We start from the raw sequence: 21356 nt of genomic DNA on the forward strand, positions 1-21356 counted from the left end.
CGCTGCTGGAGTGCGAGCTGGAGCTGTTGATGGTAAACAGGAGGGCTTTTCGGTTTTTACCTTCGTGGCGCTGCGCAGGTGATCGTAATACACCTCTTCTATGGCCTGGAAGTAGATGACACCCTTCAGTTTGGTCTCGTGTTTATCTGAGAATGACAAAAAAAAAAAAAAAAACACACACGTGAGGAAAAACTGAGAAACATGTTGTTTTAGAATCACTGAGATCCTTTAAAAGTTTGATTTTATTTTATCATTTGAATTTGAGTTATTTTATTAGATTTAAAAAAATGTCTACAGAGTATTTAGTGATTGGTTTTTAATATATGAAGTTAAAACTAAATAAGAAATAGTAGACTTTAAAATATTTTTGCAGATTTATACAGTATAACCCTATTTCTATTTTATTTCAGTTGAAAAATGTTTTGAATCAGTGTTCTCTTTCTATCTTGTATCATTCGATTTTAAAAAACAGTTTAGTTTTTATTATATTTCACCATTTTTACTTTAATTTGATTTTAAGTTTTACTGATTTTGTCATTTTTATTCTTTTTTAAATGGCGATTTTTTTTTTATAGTTTAACGCATTTTAATGCATAAAACAAGTGATCACTAAGTAATATATCATTGGCAACCATTTTAAATAAATAATTACCAGTTTTATAAATACTATTTCAGTTTGCAATTAAGTAAAAAAAAAAAGATTTCTTTTTTTAATAAATATCATTTATCAAATAGCATAAATAGCATTTTTGCCATTTGTATTATGTATTTTATTAGGTTATATTTTACTATTAGTACTATTAATGAGTACTATTAATTTTCATTTTAGTTTTACACTAAGTAAACAAATGAAGGTCATATACAGTTTTTATTTTACATTTGTATACATTTCAGATGAAAACCGATAAGCTGGAATTAGTTTCCATTTTTCTATTTTGAATTTAAAGTTAGAATTTTTTTTGATGGATGTTTGTTTGTTTCTTTATTAATTAAGTTCAATGGAGTTTACCTGTAACCCTGCTAGAAATTAACAGAAAGAATAAAAGTTACTTTGAATTGACTGTAATAACCCTACTTCTATTTTATTTCAGTTGTAAAATGTTATGTATTATTCAATTCAATTCAATTCAGCTTTATTTATATAGCGCTTTTACAATGTAGATTGTGTCAAAGCAGCTTCACATAAATGGTCATAGTAACTGGAACATTAGTATTAGTGTTCTTTTTCATTTAGAGTATCTTGAATCGTTAGGTTTTATAAACAGTTTAGTTTTTTATTATATTTGATCCATTTTTACTTTCATTTGATTTGTTTTACTGATTTTGTCATGTGATTTTATCATTTTTATTCTTTTTAAATAACTATATTTTATTATTTTATGGATTTAATGCATAAAGTAAACAAAGTGATAAATATCTTCCTGGCAACTAGTTAAAACAAAATAATTACATTAAGGTTTAATATATTATTTCAGTTAACATTTGTATGTCAAGTAAAAGAAATACTAGACTAAATTCCATTTTTTTCATTTTTATTATGTTAGCTTTAGATTATTTTATTACTTTGTATTTTATTAGCTTAGCTTTTTGGGTATTATTCTTTTTTATTTTAGTTTTACACAAAGTAAACTGACTAAGAAACATTTACTTCACACCTAGCTTAAAAACAAAAGTTATATACAGTTTTCATTTACATATACAGTGCACAGGATAACTGAGTTCACCACAAATTGAAAATGATTTATTAAAACTATATATTTATTAAAATAATATTTTAGTCACCAAACATATTAAGAAATTGAAAGAAAATACAATTAAATTCAAGTAAAATAATGCAAAAAAAAAAAACCATTACAAACTACAAAATGTTTTCATTTTTCTTTTTTTGCTTCTTTTGATTTTTCCTCTTTTTTAAATTTGTATTTAATATTTTTCTCTAACATATACAACTGGGTGTACTAGGTTTTGGACCATTATGATAAGTTATTTTGTTAGATAAGCTTCAGATTTGGCTTCAGCACTGACTAATCTAATGTGTATGCACAAATACAGAATAGTATAGCTTCCTATTAAACATATGTATTAAAAAATATATAGATTTGTGAGGGGTCTACTTATACAGTTGAAGTCATAATTATTAGCCCCCCTGAATTATTGGACCGCTTGTTTATTTTTTCCCCAATTTCTGTTTAATGGAGAGATTTTTTTTCTCAACACATTTCTGATCATAATAGTTTTAATAACTCATCTCTAATAACTGATTTATTTTCTCTTTGCCATGATGACAGTAAATAATATTTATATAGATATAAAATATTAAATATAGATATTTTTCAAGACACTTCTATTCAGCTTAAAGTGACATTTAAAGGCTTAACTAGGTTAATTAGGTTACCTAGGCAGGTAATTGTAATTAGGTTATTGTATAATTAGGTTATTAAGTTATTGTATAACGATGGTTTGTTCTCTAGACAGTCGAGAAAATATATAGCTAAAAGGGGCTGATAATTTTGAACCTAAAATGGTGTTTAAAAATTAAAAACTGCTTTTATTCTAGCCGAAATAAAACAAATAAGACTTTCTGCAGAAGAAAAAATATTATCAAACATACTGTGAAAATGTCCTTGCTCTGTTAAACATCATTTGGGAAATATTTTAAAAAGAAGAAAAAAAAAAATCAAAGGGGTTATAATATATATCAAAGGGGGCAAATAATTCTGACTTCAACTGTATATGCTGAGCAGATGAAAACCAAAAAGCTGGAATTAGTTTTCATTTTTCTATTTTGAATTTAAAGTTAAATTTGGTTATGTTATGTCATGTGTATTAGTTTGTTTCTTTATTAATTACGTTTGATTATGTTTACCTGTAACCTTGCTAGGAATGAAGAGACAGAATCAAATCAGCTTTATTAGGCATTAAGCTACATGTTATTACACTTGCCATTTCCCATTTGTGGTTTATTTGCATTATGCAATGAGTCTGCTGTGATTTGTTTTACTTCCCAGCAATAAATCACTCTATGAAAGATATTGGAATAAAAAAAGAAAAAAAAAAAACACAGCTTTTTGAAAGCTTTGCCGGAGGGATTGAACAAGCTCACCGAGCAGAAGTGAATTGTAGCACACAGAGCGATTCACCTAAAAGCACTGTCTGTCTCAATTTAGCACAGTCTGCCACCCACTGCCAACGGCTCCTCCGACAGACTTCCCTTCTCGCTACTTAGCGTGAATTAACTCCTCTCTGCAGATTGATTCAACATCTCCAATGGGCTGAAACGAGCATTGTTTTTGAAGCCCTTCAGCCACCGGCGAGCCTCTTTCACCTGCGCTGACCATCGACACTTGTTAGCTCCCCTTTTAAATGTTGTGCTCGTTACACAAATGTGCTTAGTAATGGGCTAAATTGTTTTTGTGTTTGATGTTTTTGAAGAGTTGGAGGAGCAGTATTGTTACTCAGAACTGAGCCAGGGGTAAATCTACACCCCCATCCTTCACAAATGCCGGGCTGGAGAAAGTCTTGCAGTTTATTTCATCATCATCATCACCATCATCATCATCACTACTAACACGGGGAGCGAGAGGGTGAAAAGGCTACACACACGAGCAAAAGTGTATGTGAGAGAAAGAGAGAGAGAGAGAGAACATCTGAGAGAGAGAAAAAAGACAGGATGATCGGAAATCGAGCGAACAGAGATAAAACGTTTCTCTAGAACATGCCACTTTGTCAGTGCCGTCAAATGCTTTTGGTTTGTTTGTTTATTTCTATTTCTTCTGTTTGTTAGGTAAGTTGTTATTAAATATTATGCAGTTGGCAAAAAATAGAAACAAACACGTTCTCTTATTTACATTTAAAAATAAATCACTATCACTTTGTCAGAAAATAAATTAAGATTTAGAAGTAGTAATTTTTTCTTATCAGGTGTTTTTTTAGGTGTCTCGAAACTTGTTGTTTACATTGTATTGCCAAAGAATGCATTGGTTTAGTTTAGGGACAGGTTTAGTATATTTAAAAGGGGAGTAAATAGGTAGGTTGAGCGAAGATACTGGTGTTACAGACAATAACATTGTCATTAAGCATAACTAATATATTAATGAAAAAAAAAACACACAGACTCTTGTTCTGACTTGTACTTAAAATATATAAGGGGTTCATTCTGCTGTGGTGACCTTTTCCTTAAGATATATTATACATAAATATAAACAAAACAACATTAAATGTGCTAAAATGTCCTCTATCGCAATTAAAAATATAATAATGCTGTCTCCCTACCCAAAAAGAAATTATGAATGCGATCAAATACTATTTACGAGATAAAAAATTGGCAATTTAACCACAATGAGATTACTTATTTAGATTTTTTTCTCTTCAACACTTTTATATTTTTGTAAAAATGTCAGAAACTGATAGTCATTGACTTCCACAGCAGGGAAAAAAATCAGGGACTAAGTCAAAGGAAAATTAATGAATAAATATATACAGTCTTAATTATTAGCCCTCATACATTATTAGCCCTGAATTGTTGTATATTTTTGCCAAAACACATTTCTAAATAGCTTTAATAACCAATTTCTCTTATCTTTGCCATGATGACAGTAAATAATATTTGACTAGATATTTTTCAAGACACTTCTGTACAGCTTAAAGTGACATTTAAAGGCTAAACTAGGTTAATTAGGTTAACTAGGTAGGTTAGGGTAATTAGGCAAGTTATTGTATAAAATTATGGTTTGGTCTGTAGACTTAAAAAAATAGCTTAAAGGGCCACATAATTTTGACCTTAAAATGGTTTTAATTTTTTTTTTATTATAGCTAAAATAAAACATAAAAGACTTTCTGAAGAAGAAAGAATATTACAGGAAATAATACAACATGCTTTTTTTAAGGGTAGTGGCAGAATAAAGATCAATAATTGGTATTTTTGTTCTCCACTGTAATCAAATGTCATTAAATGATTCTTGTTCTAAATTTACCGAACAAGATCTTTTGGTACATAATCTACTGTTAGACTGTAGTGGGTCTTTTTTAAACCATAGTAAAACCTCAACAACTTTTTCTCAGAAAGAAAATTATTAATCATTCAGGACACATTTCAACTCATGAAAAAATTAAACTCGTAAAAAAATAAAGTTCTTTTAAAAAAAGAATTCAGATTAGATACTGTCTTACCAACATAATAAGAAAAGGTCCTTTTAAGTCGATCGAAGACAAACCAGCGTTTTTTCCAGGATTTGATCTTGCCTCCCATCTTGACGAGGTGACCCTTACACATCTTCTCTGTAACAATGACATAAGCACACGTGTCCACGCTGTGGCCTGATGACTCAACATGTGAACGCAGGTCAAACTCCTCTTTTCGGATCGGCAGGTACCGTGTCATTGGCCGAGCCTGAGGAAGACAGAACGCAGATTAGCTGCCATCACAAATATTTACATCTACCTGTAAATATCTACCTGTATATTCAGACACACACAGTAGCAATATCAGAGATGCAACAATATATATGTAGCCATATCAGTATGGACTGTTAAAATATCAACCAATAGATTATAGATTATTCCATCTGTTTCAGATGTGTGCTGTTTTTTTTAACCCAGGCTCATTCTGAACACGTACCGCTATAAACATTTCTGGAGAGTGACAAATATACGTTTTTTTACAGTTTTTGTTTTCACGAATCCACCAGAGGCCGCTGTGTAGGCTTTTTCGTTTATTTTTGAGATCTCAAATTTCCCTCGCAAGTGCCATTCGTGCCTGCTCTTCTCACGTAAATCCACCAGAGGCTGCTGTTCTCTGACTGACAGAATGACTGACCGATCGACTGACCCACCATTCTTCTTCCCTAAACCCAACCAATAGTGTTTTAAAAGCACAGTTTGACCCGCCCAACCACTTCCCTAAATCCAACCAAGCAATCCAGAAAAAGAAAAGCCCTTGCCTGATTTTTACCATGTTTTCAGATTTTACCACACTCTCTCTCACCCTGTTATTTACTTGTTCATTTTTGTTTTCCATTACCGTTTTTGTCTTACCTGCTTTCTAGAACCATTCATTGCAAAACTTGAACCCTTGTCGTGGTTAACTCCTCTCTGCATCTCAAGTCCGCAGATGTACATGGCGAGCTACTGGATAAACTGGTTACAACAGGGAAGCCGTCTACATGTAGATAGGCGGTCAGCTGGTTAGCGAGAAAAGGAACGACATCATACTGCCCCGTAGCGTTCGTTTCAAAAATGAAGTGCAGCCATGCGTAGCTCTGGCTACATAATTGACGATCTCCAGAAATGTATATAGGGCAACATTTTCAGAATGAGCCTAGGTTGAATACTTGTAAAGCATTTATTATTTATAATTAAACAATAACATCATTGTAAACAATGAACACCAGTATTTTTATTACCCAACCTGAGCAAATACTGTAATTAAATTATTGTTTATAGTTTTTTTTTCTTGTTAGTAAATGCATTGACTAAAATAAACTAATACAACCTTATTGAAAATGTATATATACACCACCATTTCTGTACATACAATTGAAGTCAGAATTAATAATAAGACTTATATAATTTATTTATTATATAAATAATAATAATAAGACCCCCCGTTGGCATTTTTTTGTCTTATTTAAATATTTCCCAATTGATGTTTAACAGAGCAAGGTAATTTTCACAGTATGTCTGATAATATTTTTTCATCTGGAGAAAGTCTTATTTGTTTTATTTCGGCTAGAATAAAAGCAGTTTAAATGTTTTTAGAAGCCATGTTAAGGTCAAAATTATTAGCCCCCTTAAGCTTTATTTTTTCAATAGTCTACAGACCAAACCATCCTTACACAATAAATTGCCTAATTACACTAACCTGCCGAGTTAACCTAATTAACCTTGTTAAGTCTTTAATGTCACTTTAAGCTGTATAGAAGTGTCTTCAAAAATATCTAGTCAAATATTATTTACTGTCATCATGGCAAAGATAAAATAAATCAGTTATTAGAAATGAGTTATTAAAACTATTATGTTTAGAAATGTGTTGAAAAAAATATTCTCTCCATTAAACAGAAATTGGCGAAAAAATAAACAGGGGGGCTAATAATTTAGGGGGGCTAATAATTCTGACTTCAAATGTATATCTGTCACAATTTCCTTATCAGTGCTTCCAATATTTTTAGAGAAACATGACATGATAGTTAGTTTATCAATCAGAACAGAACATGATAGTCTCTTTCATCACAATGAAGATGGTTGATTTAAGCAGAGAAAAAGCATGCCGTTCTCAATCCATTGTTTTGCTTATGTCACTTATTTCTGTGTTTAAGCGCCGCTGTCCTCGCGGGCTGCCCTTCCCTGCCTCTAGATTCTGCTGTCTCGCTTTCACCATCTGTCTGCGCGTCTCCCTTCGTCCTCCTGCTGTGCGGAGCTGCTCTCTGTGCATTCATGCCTCCCGTCTGCCCAGTCAAGCTGAGCCAGTGACCTCATAAAGACTTTTAAAGAGCAACTCAAAACATTCAGTGACCCCCGAGCGGCTCCAGAGAAGCACACCGCTGCGTTCAGAGTTGTACACAAACACTGAAACTGTCTGTTCTAGTGTGTGCGCAGCATTACTACACTCTGCTTACATTCAAACGCCTCTATTTATAGCACCAACATAATGATGCTTAAACGTGCCGATATTCCATATGCTGTGATAATGAACAGACTGAATAAGTGATTTATTTTCAGATGTTAATCTCGTCTATATTAGAATTTCTGTGACTACAGGTCTTTTGTTTGATAACTCTGTACCGTAATTCTCCATTTAACATCAGTTCATTTAACTAAAGTCAGTGTAATGACAACTACAAGTGCATTTATTCATCTTTGGTCATTTTAATTTCTTAGTTAATGACTTATAACACAATATAATCTGAGTCCTATTGTATTTTTTTTACTTTATAATAATAACTATAATATGGCTTTTTCTCACAGTTGATTTCACTGGATTAATATTTACTGATGAGACTTTTACATGTTACCTGCTATTTATTTCTTTAAAACATATATTTATTCTGAACACATGTATAATAAAGCAATTGACTAATTATTTGGTTAATATACATGTTAAAATAAGCTTTTTTGCTGTACTACTGTATATTGTTTGATACCGGCGTAATGATACTTTCTATTATATACAATATATTTTGCTAATCAGCCCATTTATAAATGTAAAAAATTAGAGGTGCTGACTTTCTGCATGTTGGTTATGTCTTGCTCAGTTTAACTGGCCACTTCAGTAGGTCACTTTATTAGATACACCTGTCCAACTGCTTGTTAACGCAACTTTCTAATCAGCCAATCACATGGCAGCAACTCAATGCATTTAGGCCTGTAGACATGGTCAAGACGATCTGCTGCAGTTCAAACCGAGCATCAGTATGGGGAATAAAGGTGATTTAAGATTTGACTTTGAACGTGGCATGTTTGTTGGTGCCAGACGGGCTGGTCTGAGTATTTCAAAAACTGCTGATCTACTGGGATTTTCATGCACAACCATATCTAGGGTTTATAGAGAATGGTCTGAAAAATAGAAAATATCCAGTGAGAGGCAGTTCTGTGGGTGCAAATGCCTTGTTGATGCCAGAGGTCAGAGGAGAATGGCCAGACTGGTTCCAGCTGATAGAAAGGCAACAGTAATTCAAATAACCACTCGTTACAACCGAGGTATGCAGAAGAGCATCTCTGAACACACAACATATCTAACCTTGAAGCTGATGGGCTACAAAAGAAGAAGACCACACCAGCTGCCGCTCCAGTCAGCTAAGAAGAGGAAACTAAGGCTACAATTCACACAGGCTCACCAAAACTGGACAATAGAAGATTGGAAAAACGTTGCCTGGTCTGATGAGTCTCGATTTCTGGGATGTGGGGGAACAGGAGATTCGCATCATGGATGTGCAGCCGACAAATCTGCAGCAACTGCGTGATGCCATCATGTCAATATGGACCAAAATCTCTGAGGAATATTTCCAGTACCTTGTTAAATTTATGTCATGAAGGATTAAGGCAGTTCTAAAAGCAAAATGGGGTCCAACCCGGTACTAGTAAGGTATACCTAATAAAGTGGCCGGTGAATGTATAAAGTCATCAACATTTGGATCTTTCAAAGTTGTCCTTAAACAACTGAACGACACCCATTAAGTGTCTTAGGACAGTTTTGATAAACTTTTTTGGTCATCTTCAAATGTTGTCTACTGTATTTCCAAGACATTTACCACTTCTGTGAGACAAAGATGACACATTTTGCACGAACATTACACACACAATATCTGTATTCTTGTAAAAAAAAAAAAAAAAGAATCACAAATTCAATAAAGTTAGAGATAAATTAGTAAAATTCTAGAATGTTTTTGATTATTTTGTGGAGAAATTACAAATTATGCTTGTCTGCAAAAAAATGTGACCTTTCATTGATTTTCCATTGTTTTTGGCAAAAAAAAAACATGAGCCACTGACAAGAAGTACACCATGTTCAAGATATTTTTCTTAGTTTTATTTACCTCTTTGATGTATATTTAAGTAACCCGAGGACAACATCCCTGACCCATATATACATATACATACATATATGAATATATATATGAATGTACATGAACTACTGATCTATAAAACATAACAATTATAAATATTAATGTTTATTAATGACTTATTAATGAAAGTCTTATTATTATTAAGTATTGTCCCTTTTCTTTCTGACTGGGGAATGCTTTATGTTTTGAGATCGTCTCTATTACTAAGACCTGAGATCAGATCATTGAGGTACCGCCCAGAAGTACTGACCTGAGAACACTGTTTCTCCCTCATCTTGACCTCTTCCTCCACGAGCCTCTGTCTGTGAGCGGTTTCATCCAGCAGCCTCCTCTCCACCTCCTCTCTCCTCCGTCTCTCAGCCTCCAGCATCTGCTTTCTTGCCTGGACTTCCCTCTCCTGACATAAAGACAGGCGGACAGATTAGGACACAGAGGGGCTTCAAATGTATCGTGAGAGACGCTTTAATAGACAATAGGGAAAAAAACACATACAAATACATAAAATACACAGCGCGGAGTGACTGGGGATGCATGAAAAAATCATTCAGCAAGAGATTGTCAGAGCGAGTATTACTGTCGGAGAGCTTGTTAAGATCCAGCCTTTCATGTCTATCACTCTTTGTAGGTAAGAAACAATCTTTAATGCAGTAATGCCAAAGGGACCAGGGGCTTCCTTTTTAAATTCATGAAAAAGATCTCTTTTATATGGGAGACAGGGAGAGGGATAGATTATATTTCACAGACAATTAAAGTTTAATGGCGCTCACTCGACTTTCCACCAGTCTGGCTTTCTCCTGCTGGGCCTCCTTCAGCATCTTCTCCATCTCCTCCAGTCTCAGTCCTGCCAGTCCGTTGCTGCTGAGGGAGAAACACAGCATTACTGTTGCTGAGGAGTTTCTAGCGGCAGAAGACGACACTGATCCTGACTGCTTACTCTAGACAGACCACAGCTGCAGTCGTTCATAACATACTGAGTGAGTTCTATAGAAAATAACATAGAATAGTAACAACAAATCATAAGTTATCTAATAGGTGAACTGACCTCACAAGATATTAGTAAAATGCTGTTAAAAATAATTACACAATCGAAATCAAGATGGTGTCGAGCATGGCCGCCGTGTTGCGAGCTCCCAGCAATCTTTGTTGTGTTTTGTGTGTTTTACTTGTATTTTTGTCGTTTTTCGTGCTAGATGTACACACAATTTCCTAAGCTTTTCACTCGTCATAGCACATGTTCTGCTGATGATGTGACAATAAAAGTGATTTAATTTGATTTCACAATAAAAAGACTGTGGTCTGTGAGACTAGTGTATATACACACACAGACACTTGAAGACACAATTATAAAAATGATGGGTTCCACACAATCGATTTGTGTTAGGACATCAAGGACTTAAGTTAACTTATTAATAATTTTAAGTTGATAGATCATAAACCAACTTAAAAAAAACAAATTCAAGAATTGTGTTGTTTCCGCTTATTTTAAATGAGTAGTTTGATCAAACATCATTTTTCAGCGTGCAAAATTATAATCCTTTTTCAACTATTTCTTAAACGGAGAGATTTTGTTCAACAATGACTGCTGAAATGACCTTATGGCACAACGGTAGCACGTCTGACTCCAGATCGGAAAGATGCTTGTTCAAATCACGCCAGGGTCACAGGCATTGAGTTAAGCAATAGTTTTGGATGTTTCCCAGTAATGGGTTTCAGCTGGAAGGGCATATGCTGGATAAGTTGGCAATTACTTCTGCTGTAGCAACCCCTGATGAATAAAGGAACTAAGCCGAAAGAAAATGAATGAATGAATTTTGTTCAAAACATTTTTAAACATAAGTTTTAACACTAATAACTTTTTTTTTCTTTGCCACAATGACAGTACATTATATTTTACTAATTACTTTACAAGATATTAGTATTCAGATTAAAGTGCATTTTAAAGCCTTAACTGGGGTAATTAAGTAACTAGGCAGGTTAGGTTATTTAAGCATCTTACTGGACAACAGTGATGAGTAAAATAATTTGTTATGGGGGCTAATAAAAATGCCATTATTAGCAGTTTTTTTAATTTGTTACATTATTATTCTTTACTACAGCCAAACGAAAAAAAAAAGATTTTCTCCAGAAGGAAAATATACTAGAAAATACTGTGAAAACTGTACTTGCTCTGTTAAACCACTTATTAGAATAGAAATATCAAAGGAGGTCTAAAAGCTTTGACTTCAACTGCATTGGAGTCTCTTACTTGTATTGTACTTGCTCTGTTAAACCACATAGGCACTATCCTTATAAATAAACTGTATAGTTGCAATCTAAACAACTACATTTTCACCTAAAATGCCTCAAAAGTACATTATGTTGTCCAACAGCAGCAACATTTGCCAAACTGTAAAGTGATGCTTATGCTAAGAGTGCTTTTATGTGGGCGGAGTAATAGACAAGGGTGAAGGGTTAAGAGCCTGTACGAGTGCTGTTATTTGCAGAATATCGCATGGCTATCAGCCAATCAGATTCAAGAACCAGACAGAACTGTTGTATAAATATATATATACTTGAATTTGAAAAATGTGTCTTGAAAAGTGAGCTTATCACAGCATTTATTTGTTTAGAAATACAGTAGCTGAAATAAATACATACTTGGTAACATTTTGTTAAAAAAAAAAAAAAAACTAAAGCTAATTCAGAGCTCTAATTTGAATTTTTTTATATTTAAATTTTTTTTTTTTAGAAAATGTCAATTAATTACACTGAAAATTGGTCAGAATTTAAAAATAAAAATACACTTTGCTGAAGTAAGTTTTTTTCCTTTCTTCCTTTTGAATGTTTTATTCTGCTCAGGCTCTAGGCAACCATGTTTTTGTCACTAGCACCCTCTTAAAAAAGACATTATGCTCTTTCCCGCTGTGTCAAGGAGGTTGTGATTTCTCTTTTCTTTATTTCACAACCTACATGCTTTTTCAATGGGCCTCTTTCACCACCTCAAAGGAAGAGGTTGACTGAGGGTGAGGAGGGCTGTGAGAATTTAAAACTGCTGAAACATGGAAGCCATATATGTAAGAATGCACGCTGAAAGATTCTAGTCCAGACTATGGATCTTGAAAAGTAGGGCAGCTTCAAGAGAACGTCTTTTGATGACTTCGACATCTGACGAAACACCTGAAGCCTCCATGGCTCCAAGAAGCACATACTTTAAAATGACATTGTGTGCTTGTTCTGCCTCGGGACAAGGCCAAACTTTGAAGACGAGAAGAATGGCACGTCTCTTTGTGTGGACGCATGTGTTGTCATGGAAACAACTCGGCAACTACTTTGGTAAGACGATGAAAAAAACATTGATGGGGAAACTGGGCAGCGTGACCCATTGTTAAGGGAGTGGAGGCAGAAAAAAGGCCAGCGTCTCACCTTTCGGGAGAACAAGCGGAGTTGTTTCCAGTCGATACGCTGGTCTCCACGCTGTCGGAGCTCTCCAGACTCAGGGTGTCATATGTGGACTCTCCAGCTGGGGGTGCCTGGTGGTGCAGAATGGAGTGGTGGACCATGGGTGCTCCTGAAGGTGGTGCCCCCCAGTGGCTCAGTTTAGAATCCGTAGGCCTGATTCTGGAATCATCACATGTATAGAGCCCTGAAGAAACACACCCAGAGCAGATCGATAAAAACCCCAGACGGTACAGTATGTCTATAACCACCCTTTAGATTAGATGTAACTGTGTTAGCCAAACAATGTTAAATTATTCAACGCATGCTGTTTACGAAGTCATGATATGAGCGATGGGCTACCTCTGCTCTGTAGATCCAGCTGTCTCTTGGAGTCTATGTCCAAATAAGCAGGAGACAGATCTGGGAGACTCTGAAGAGAAATTGGAAAGAGGTAAATAGAAAGTGACACATTGACAGATATAAAGGATCACACGCTGGTTTATTTGTGTAGGCTATACATTGTTCATTGTTCTGTCCGAGTACAAGACACACTGAGCAATTAAATAGTTGAAGGATTAATCATTATACATCAACTTTGTCTTTACAATAAGATTAATTGTTGTTTTACTTCATGTGGAATCAAAATAGATTATAACAAGACAGACTGTACAAAAACAAACAAACTGTGGAACAGTACTTAAACATAGACCTTTTTTAAAGGGGTGGTCCACTACGATATCTTTAACTTTAGTTTATGTGTGATGTAGCTGTGTGAACATAAACAACATCTCTGAATGTAAGACGCTTAAAGTTCAATGCAAAGGGAGACCTTGTCTTTTACAGAGTTAGCTTAACGCTGCTTAAACACCATTTGGGCAGTCCAAAAAAATACATTAAGGCTAGTGGGATCACAAATGCTTCAGGGTACGCACATTCACCACGCGCATATACCGTATGCAGCGAAAAGGCGTGGCCAGAGACGCTGTAATGCTGTAATGTAGCAGAGAAAGCTAACATGCCATCCAAACGCTGCTATTTCTACAGAGCTTCTTTTGTTTCTGTATTTGGGCTTCCAAAGTACATGATTCAAAGTGCTTACAGTTGAATTTGAATTATGTTCCAGAGAATTATAAAAAATAAAGCTCTAGCATTTGACAAAGGAAAGCTTTCACAATCTCTCTTAGTTCAGTGCTGGATTCGGCTAAAAACTCCTCAAAGAAGAAGCAGCTTTAACCATAATAGCAGAAACTGTGGATTGTGAGCCACAATCTGTACGTATTTTTAATCGTTAAAATTGATCGATTGCATGCATAGCTTTCAGAGTTAACAGTATGTTGTTGCATTTACGTCCAAACAAGGATGTATTCATATTTATCTGTCAAGCCGCTGTAAACACCCACAATCTTCGCCAGGGCTAAAGTGTCTCTCCATACAGACACTTTCCCTGTGTTCTACATTTCAAATAACAAACTCTCAAAACATATGTGAACGTTTTATATTACATAAACATGCTTATTCTGAATATATGTGAAAAACACTTGTCAGATTTTATTTTAGAGAGCAGGCGAGAGGTTTAGCTGTGTCCTCTGTGTCATTTTCTGTCTGATTTAGGCACAAACTGATACGGCTAACAGCTACTCTGATTGACTATTTACACAGCGCAAAAGTGCATGCTTGTAGGAACGTGAAGCTTTTCCTGGTGACGTGCCGATTCGCGAATCACACCACATTATGTTAGCTGACAAATCAGAGCCTCTTGGGACTTTTGGAGGAACTAGGAAATATGACAGTTGTGTTCATGTTAGCTGAGTAGCTGTATACAATTAAAAGTATGATATATGAAAAAATAACAGGATTTTCTACGAATGAAGCATGAGCACACATTGCTTTGCATCTTATAAACACAACAAAGCCTCAAAAATAAAGAACCAGTGCTTTATTCTTGATTGTAAAACATAATATCGTTTATATATACAGTACATATTTGTTCAAATTAAAAAGTACTTCCTAACACAACTTTTAGTTTGGTTCATGGCTATCAACACTGAAAGAGAAGACACCAAAAGAAGATATTTTAAAGAATGTTGGAAACCTGTAACCATTGACATATATAGTAGGACAAACAAATACTATGGAAATCATTGGTTACAGGTTTCCAATATTCCTAAAAATATATTCTTTGTTTTTATAAGAACATACATAAACTGTTTTGAGTAAATGATGACAAAAATCTCGGAAATGTGTGCAGACATTGAATTTTAAACATCAGCACAGTGTTTAAAAAGGTAGACAGCATATTCTGGCCTAAGTAAATCTCCTAGAAACAACCATTAGAGGTTACATTATAAACTCTCTTACTTTGGTTGGTGTGTTTCTGCCTGATAAGGTGCCATTGGTCTCTCCATCCTGCTTACACATCTGACAATAAAACATCTGTGTTATTCACCTGTTTGTCAATCATACTCTTCATCAGTATTAAAAGCTATGATAGCTTGGCCCCACAGCAAGGAGAAACCCAACACCAAAGCAACCACAACCAGCAACAAAGACCTCAAATGTGCTTTACATAAAAGCAGTGTCATTTCATTCAAGAAGCAGTAATTGTTTCTGGAGAGATTCAATACAAAGGATACACTAAGGATGTAGAATTTAAAGAAAGACAAAAGATAAAGATTGCAAGCAGAAGGAAAGACAAATGATGACAGTTTACCTGCATTGGTTTACGTGAGGAGAGACACTTAGCGGGCAGAGGGGGAGGACAGCTGTGACTGGGCTGCCCAGCTGCCATGATCTCCTGGTACCAACGCTCTGAATCTAGCCTAGGGATTGAAGGTCTACTCCATGCAGGCTGGGTCTGAGGTGCAGTCCAGGCAAATGAAGATGGATGGAAAAATAGAGAGGAAAAATTTATATAGGAAAAAAGAAACTAGAAAAAAGCCATTCCAAAGAAGAGACACATGCACTGAAAGCAGTGGTGGACAAGGACTTAGTACTTTTACTTTAAGTACATATTTTAAGTATCTGTTCTTTATCAAAGTATATTTATTTTAGGATTTATTTACTGTAATTCTCTACATGACAAAACAAAACAAAAATCGTATTATTACATTCCAGTTATAGAAAAATATTTTTTAAGGAGAGAAATTGTTAAGAAACTAGTGTTTACTAAGTAAAAAATATCAATTTGATCAGTCATCCTGTTAAATTGTACTGAACAATCAGTTTGTGAATTGGATAGATATCTGTTCATGAGTCAACAACTCAATGATTCAAATGATCTATTCAAAGTGAGTCTGCAGTAGATTATTCACTGATTCAAATGATCTATTCAGAGTGAGTCACCAGTAAACAATCACTGATTTTTTTTTAACTGATCTGGGGTGCATTTCCAAAAAACATTGTTAGCCAATTAAGGACACAAGTTCTGTTGTTACAAACTTAGTTCGTTGATTTGATGTTTCCCAAATCCATCGTTCCAATAAACATTCGCAAACTGTGTCACAAACTTATACATTTGCAACTACACCTCTAGAGCTGTAGATACACTCCTAGTACCTGGCTGTGTTCTACTCCCAGTCATCCCCCGTATGCCCTACTCATTTACCACATTTAAACATTTAAACTCGAAATAATAATTAAAAAAACATCACTCTTACATGTAATTTGCTTTCAAAGTATTTTTTACAGCCCAGTTTGAGCGATCTTCATACTGACAGTTGCGCTCCCTTCGTAGTGCACTTTGAAATCATTTATGCCATTTTAAATGCAGCCATGGCTCATGGCGAGAGCTATAGAAGACGTTGGAAAGTGAATTTAGATTATGTCTTCAAAGCTTGAAACAGCAAGATATATAGATTACGTTAATGGAATAATTTATAACAGCCTAGGCTATTTATTAAAAAATGTAAATTAATATTATAAAATGTATATTAATATTATTTAATGTATATATTGAGCCTACATGCTATAACATTACTGCAGTGGTTTGAAAGTGTCAAAGTTGTTAAATTTGACATACAAAACAAAACAATAGACAGATTTTATTATTATTATTAAGTAGGATATTGTTTTTTATTTCCTAATAAATAGCCTACTACAAACTAAAACAATTAACATGACGATTTATATATGAGATTATAGTATGTGCTAGCTTTTTGTAAGTGGTTTTAGAATAGAATATGGAATGTTCTCAACAATATTTGTAAAGGAAACATAGGCTTTATATGTGCCGTTTACATATATTTCAATTAATAGGGAGACGAGTGCATGTTTTCACCAAAACTAATATTGGATTTTTTTTTTAATCCGTGTGCGTGTAAAACAATTTACACAAAAAGTTATGGAGATTTTCTCCAAAGAAGTAGTTACTCCACCCTGTTTAGTGCGTCATTAACGCCCTATTCACGCGGGGCGTCAGCATCAACGCATCCCATTCACTTCAAATGGGTGACGTCAGGCGTTGCCGAACTGCATTGTGGATCCGTCTGCGCTGCTTCAGAGGCGTTGCTCGCTGTAGAAGTTGGGACTAGCTCAACTTTTCAAGCGCAGACTGAAGCGTCAACCAATCAGATCGCTGTATCCAAATACACCTGCTAGACAGTGGCCTATTGCTGACAGAATTTCATTGGCTGATGCTGCTATGACGATCGCTTTAGCCCCAACTTCAGACACGCCTTCAGTCAAGTGTTGACGCTGAAGCCCCGTGTGAATGGGGCGTAAGAACGTTTTATGTTAGAACTAATTACGGTTTTAGGAAACACTAGTGATTACATTTTTCTTTTCCCAAAAGATGCATCGTACTGTGATAGTTCAGCCACGAGTTATGTCATTGTTTGAGAAACACACCCCTAAATGCGGTCCATCGTATGAATGGGGTTTCACCTGTTTTTACTTAAGTTAACATGAATTATCCATAAGTTTTGTTAATTAAATTATCTTAAAAATTGCTTATATTACTTATATTAAGCCAATTAAAATCAACCACTTTTGTACTTTAACTCAAGTAAAACTTAAAAAGGGGGACATTTTACTAGGGTATCTATACTTTTACTAAAGTGCCTAATTTGTGTACTTTGGCCACCACTTATTAAAAGTATGATACAGATCTAAAAGAAATAAGAATCTACAGCTTCAATTTCCTCTACATTCAACTCTGAACATTGTCACAAATACTGGTAAATAAAAGTATGCACACATCGACACCACAAAATAACACACACCTCAACAAGAAGTGACTGGGAGGAGCCACACTGGGATGTGTGGCTGGAGTGGGCGGGGTCAATAGCTTGGAATGATTGGACGGAAGAAGTGGGGTAGGGGTCAACTTTAGGCATCCCGAACAGCTGGTTTAACTGACTGACCGTCACATACTCCTTTATGCAATCACACATCACATAAACACAACATGTAATGAGAGTGATTCAGGTATACACAAGCATAAAGCTGGCGTAGCAAAGGTGGAGGATACAGCAACAGCTAAGACAGCTGGAGAGACAGAGAGCTGAGAAGAAATGAAGAAGTGAAAAATAGGGGTTTCAAGGGAAGACAGCCAGTGGGTTATTCTGACAGCATCATGAAAGAAAAGTCACAAACTAGGAATAAATGGCATTGGAAAGGGAAACAGGAGGCGGAAAGGCAAGGGAAAAGATTGTGTCGCGGATGAAAGAGTGAGTGGAGGAGTCGTACCTCACGAGGTGTGTCTGATGTTACAGCCAGCGGTAGACAGAGCGAGTTAGGAGAGGCAGTCTGGGCGGGGACACATCCATTCCCATACATCTTATATACATCAGAGAGTTTGAGGTACTCCTGAGCACAAACACACACATCCATCCATACACACATCCACAAAGGATTTCAGTTCATATCTTGAGACTTGAAGAACTCCACCACAAATCTCCATGCACCCACTAGAAAAGCATGCTCACACCCAACAGATACCATTTCTGCTACATCTCCAATACACACACACACACACACACACACACACACACACACACACACAAATGCCTTCTGACATGTGTGATAATAGCAGTGCACACCATTCCAGTGCTAGGTAATGTGACCATAGCAATCATGAATGGCCTAAACATAACTGAATTCATGCTGGATTAGGACAAACCACACCTAAGGGTTCAGTGATGTCTCACACAAAATGCAAACTCTCCCCATTTTCAACCTTGAATCTGTGGCCAGTAGAACTGATGAATGCTCAACAAACAAACAGCACAAACACCAAACAGAGTCCTGCAAGCATTCCAGGTGTCACGCCCTTCAATTGCCCATTTAATCAAACATTTGGGGTCAGTATTTTAATTAAAAATGTCACAGTGATAAAATGTATACGGAAAGAAAGGAACTAAAAAGAGCCATCAAAAAAGCAATAAAAGCACTGATAGTGTGAATATTTTGGAAATTGAAAGTATGTCTTATAAACTCTAAAGCTTGAAAATTCACACTTTATTCCAACATAGGCTCATTCTGAAAACGTAGCCCTATATACATTTCTGGGGATCGCGAATTATGTACCCAGAAGTACATATGGCTGCAATTCGTCTTTAAAGCGAACGCTACAGGGTGGTATGATGCGATTCCTTTTTGCGCTAGGAGCTGACTGCCTAAAGCCTGGTTTATACCTCTGCATCAAGTGATCAGCGTGACCCACGGCACATGCAACATGCGTAGCTGTGCATTCATACTTCTGCAAGCTGTTTCTCTTGCTCTGCAATAACACTTCAGAAATGCTAGTTGGCAGTGCGGTGTTTATGTTCCTCTGTGTCGAGTTTCTTCACTTGTGTTTTGTTTTTTTCTGAAAGCTTCCTTAATGTACAAGTGGTTGAAACTTGCTTATTTTGAGGCAGGAACTGGCGGACGTGCTACAACTGTAACTATAAGGTAAACACAAAGCAACAGTTTCCATCCGCAGCTCCTTGTAAACAGTTGACACTTGTAAACACTCGCTCCATCTGACTCACGCGGCTCTTGGTCCCGCCTACACTCGTCACCCTTCCAAGCCAACCAATCACAGAGCTTGCGCTACGCGTAGTTGTGTAGTTGCATTTTTTTAGAGGTGCACGTCATCGACACCGACAGGCACGGTGAGGGTTAGGGTTAGGCTGCGCTGTAGCAAACGTGTGCGCTTGACACAGAAGTATGGGGGGGGGTCAGTCGATCGTTTAGTCATTCAGTAAGTCAGTGAGTCAGTCGACCGCTGCCTCTGAGACGTATTTGGCACCCTCCAGAAATGTATATAGCGATACGTTTTCAGAATGAGCCTGGGTTGCTTTATTCAACTTTGAATAAACCAGAGTTGTTCCTAAATTGTTAGCACACTGACTATAATTTTAATTACGTTTTTCAGAAATTCATCCAACAATATCTACAAAGACATAAACCATGACAACTACTTTTTCTAAATTAGCAAAATAAAAGGCTTCTTGAGCACCATATCAATATATTACAATCAGTTCTGTTAAGGAGTTAATGTAAATTGCAATTATTTATTTCAAAATCAAATCATTTTACTGTATTTTTATCAAATAAAGGCAGCGTCCCAGTGAGCATAACACTGTGTTCTTACAACGCACAACTGGACAAGATTCCAGTGACAAGCAATTCGGCTGTGTGCTTCAGACCTTGCATGACATTTGAATACATTTAAATAACAGCCATTCAGAGGTGTAAAATAGTGCACTGAACTCAAAAAGAAATAGATAGGTTTATAATCAATTGAATAAATATTAAACATTATTAATATTATTAAACGTTTTACATTGAGTTACAAATTAAACATCTACGTTTACACTGGATGTTTGCTAGTTTTTTTTTTATTTTCAGGATCTAAGGTAACTTATATGCTCATAAATGGTCATGTTAAATTGATTTCCAACTCTTTCTGATAACATTTAACCCAACTAACACTGAATAAAGCACATGATCAGCACCTGAGGTGATCATTGTCATAGTAAATAATGCTTCTTTTTCAGCTACGATGCCACAGAAACAGAAGCTATTTCTAAAACACAAACTTTGTTGGCTGCTATCATGGATGCTCAGGACAAAAAAATATTTAATCATAGTAAAAAGAAAGCAGCATCACATTGTGTGTAGTAAGAACAGTGTAAGACTTCAGTCAAAAAGATGAAAAAAATCTCAGCAACCCCAAACGTTTGATTGATATGACTATTGACTATATGTTGAATACATATTTTTGATGAGTATTATAATATTATGAGTATTATAATATTAATACATTGATGATAGGTTTGATAATAATACAATACTGTAAATAGGGTTAGGATTAGTTTAGGGTTTGATAACGGTTCTCACAGCTGCATTAACCTAATGTGGCTGAAATACACACTAAAATAGTTTCCTGCAAAA

General features: G+C 35.4%; 1 protein-coding gene and 1 long non-coding RNA gene across 12 annotated transcripts in view; one reads left to right on the forward strand and one right to left on the reverse strand.

Annotated features, from left to right (window-relative positions):
* The window catches only part of phldb1a (pleckstrin homology-like domain, family B, member 1a), a 77231-nt gene that overhangs the window by 2301 nt on the left and 53574 nt on the right, over nt 1–21356 (reverse strand). For 7 of the 10 annotated variants that reach the window (NM_001443100.1, NM_001443097.1, NM_001443101.1 and 4 more), the window contains 10 exon segments: nt 61–146; nt 5170–5389; nt 9811–9957; nt 10328–10418; nt 12963–13182; nt 13338–13407; nt 15336–15395; nt 15688–15831; nt 18197–18349; nt 18663–18782. In NM_001443100.1, the coding sequence (NP_001430029.1) occupies nt 61–146; nt 5170–5389; nt 9811–9957; nt 10328–10418; nt 12963–13182; nt 13338–13407; nt 15336–15395; nt 15688–15831; nt 18197–18349; nt 18663–18782 (1311 nt within the window). 10 annotated transcript variants of the gene reach the window in all.
* LOC147844009 (uncharacterized) lies at nt 146–3263 on the forward strand. Of its 2 annotated transcripts, none has more exons than XR_015491290.1 (3): nt 146–1105; nt 1212–2121; nt 2745–3263. It is a non-coding gene; the product is annotated as an uncharacterized LOC147844009 (long non-coding RNA). The 2 variants fall into 2 exon arrangements; XR_015491289.1 differs by having other exon boundaries at nt 1212–2140; nt 2831–3006.

Source organism: Danio rerio, chromosome 5 (assembly GCF_052040795.2).
Source record: "Danio rerio strain M-AB ecotype USA chromosome 5, GRCz13ab, whole genome shotgun sequence".
Lineage (NCBI taxonomy): Eukaryota > Metazoa > Chordata > Actinopteri > Cypriniformes > Danionidae > Danio > Danio rerio.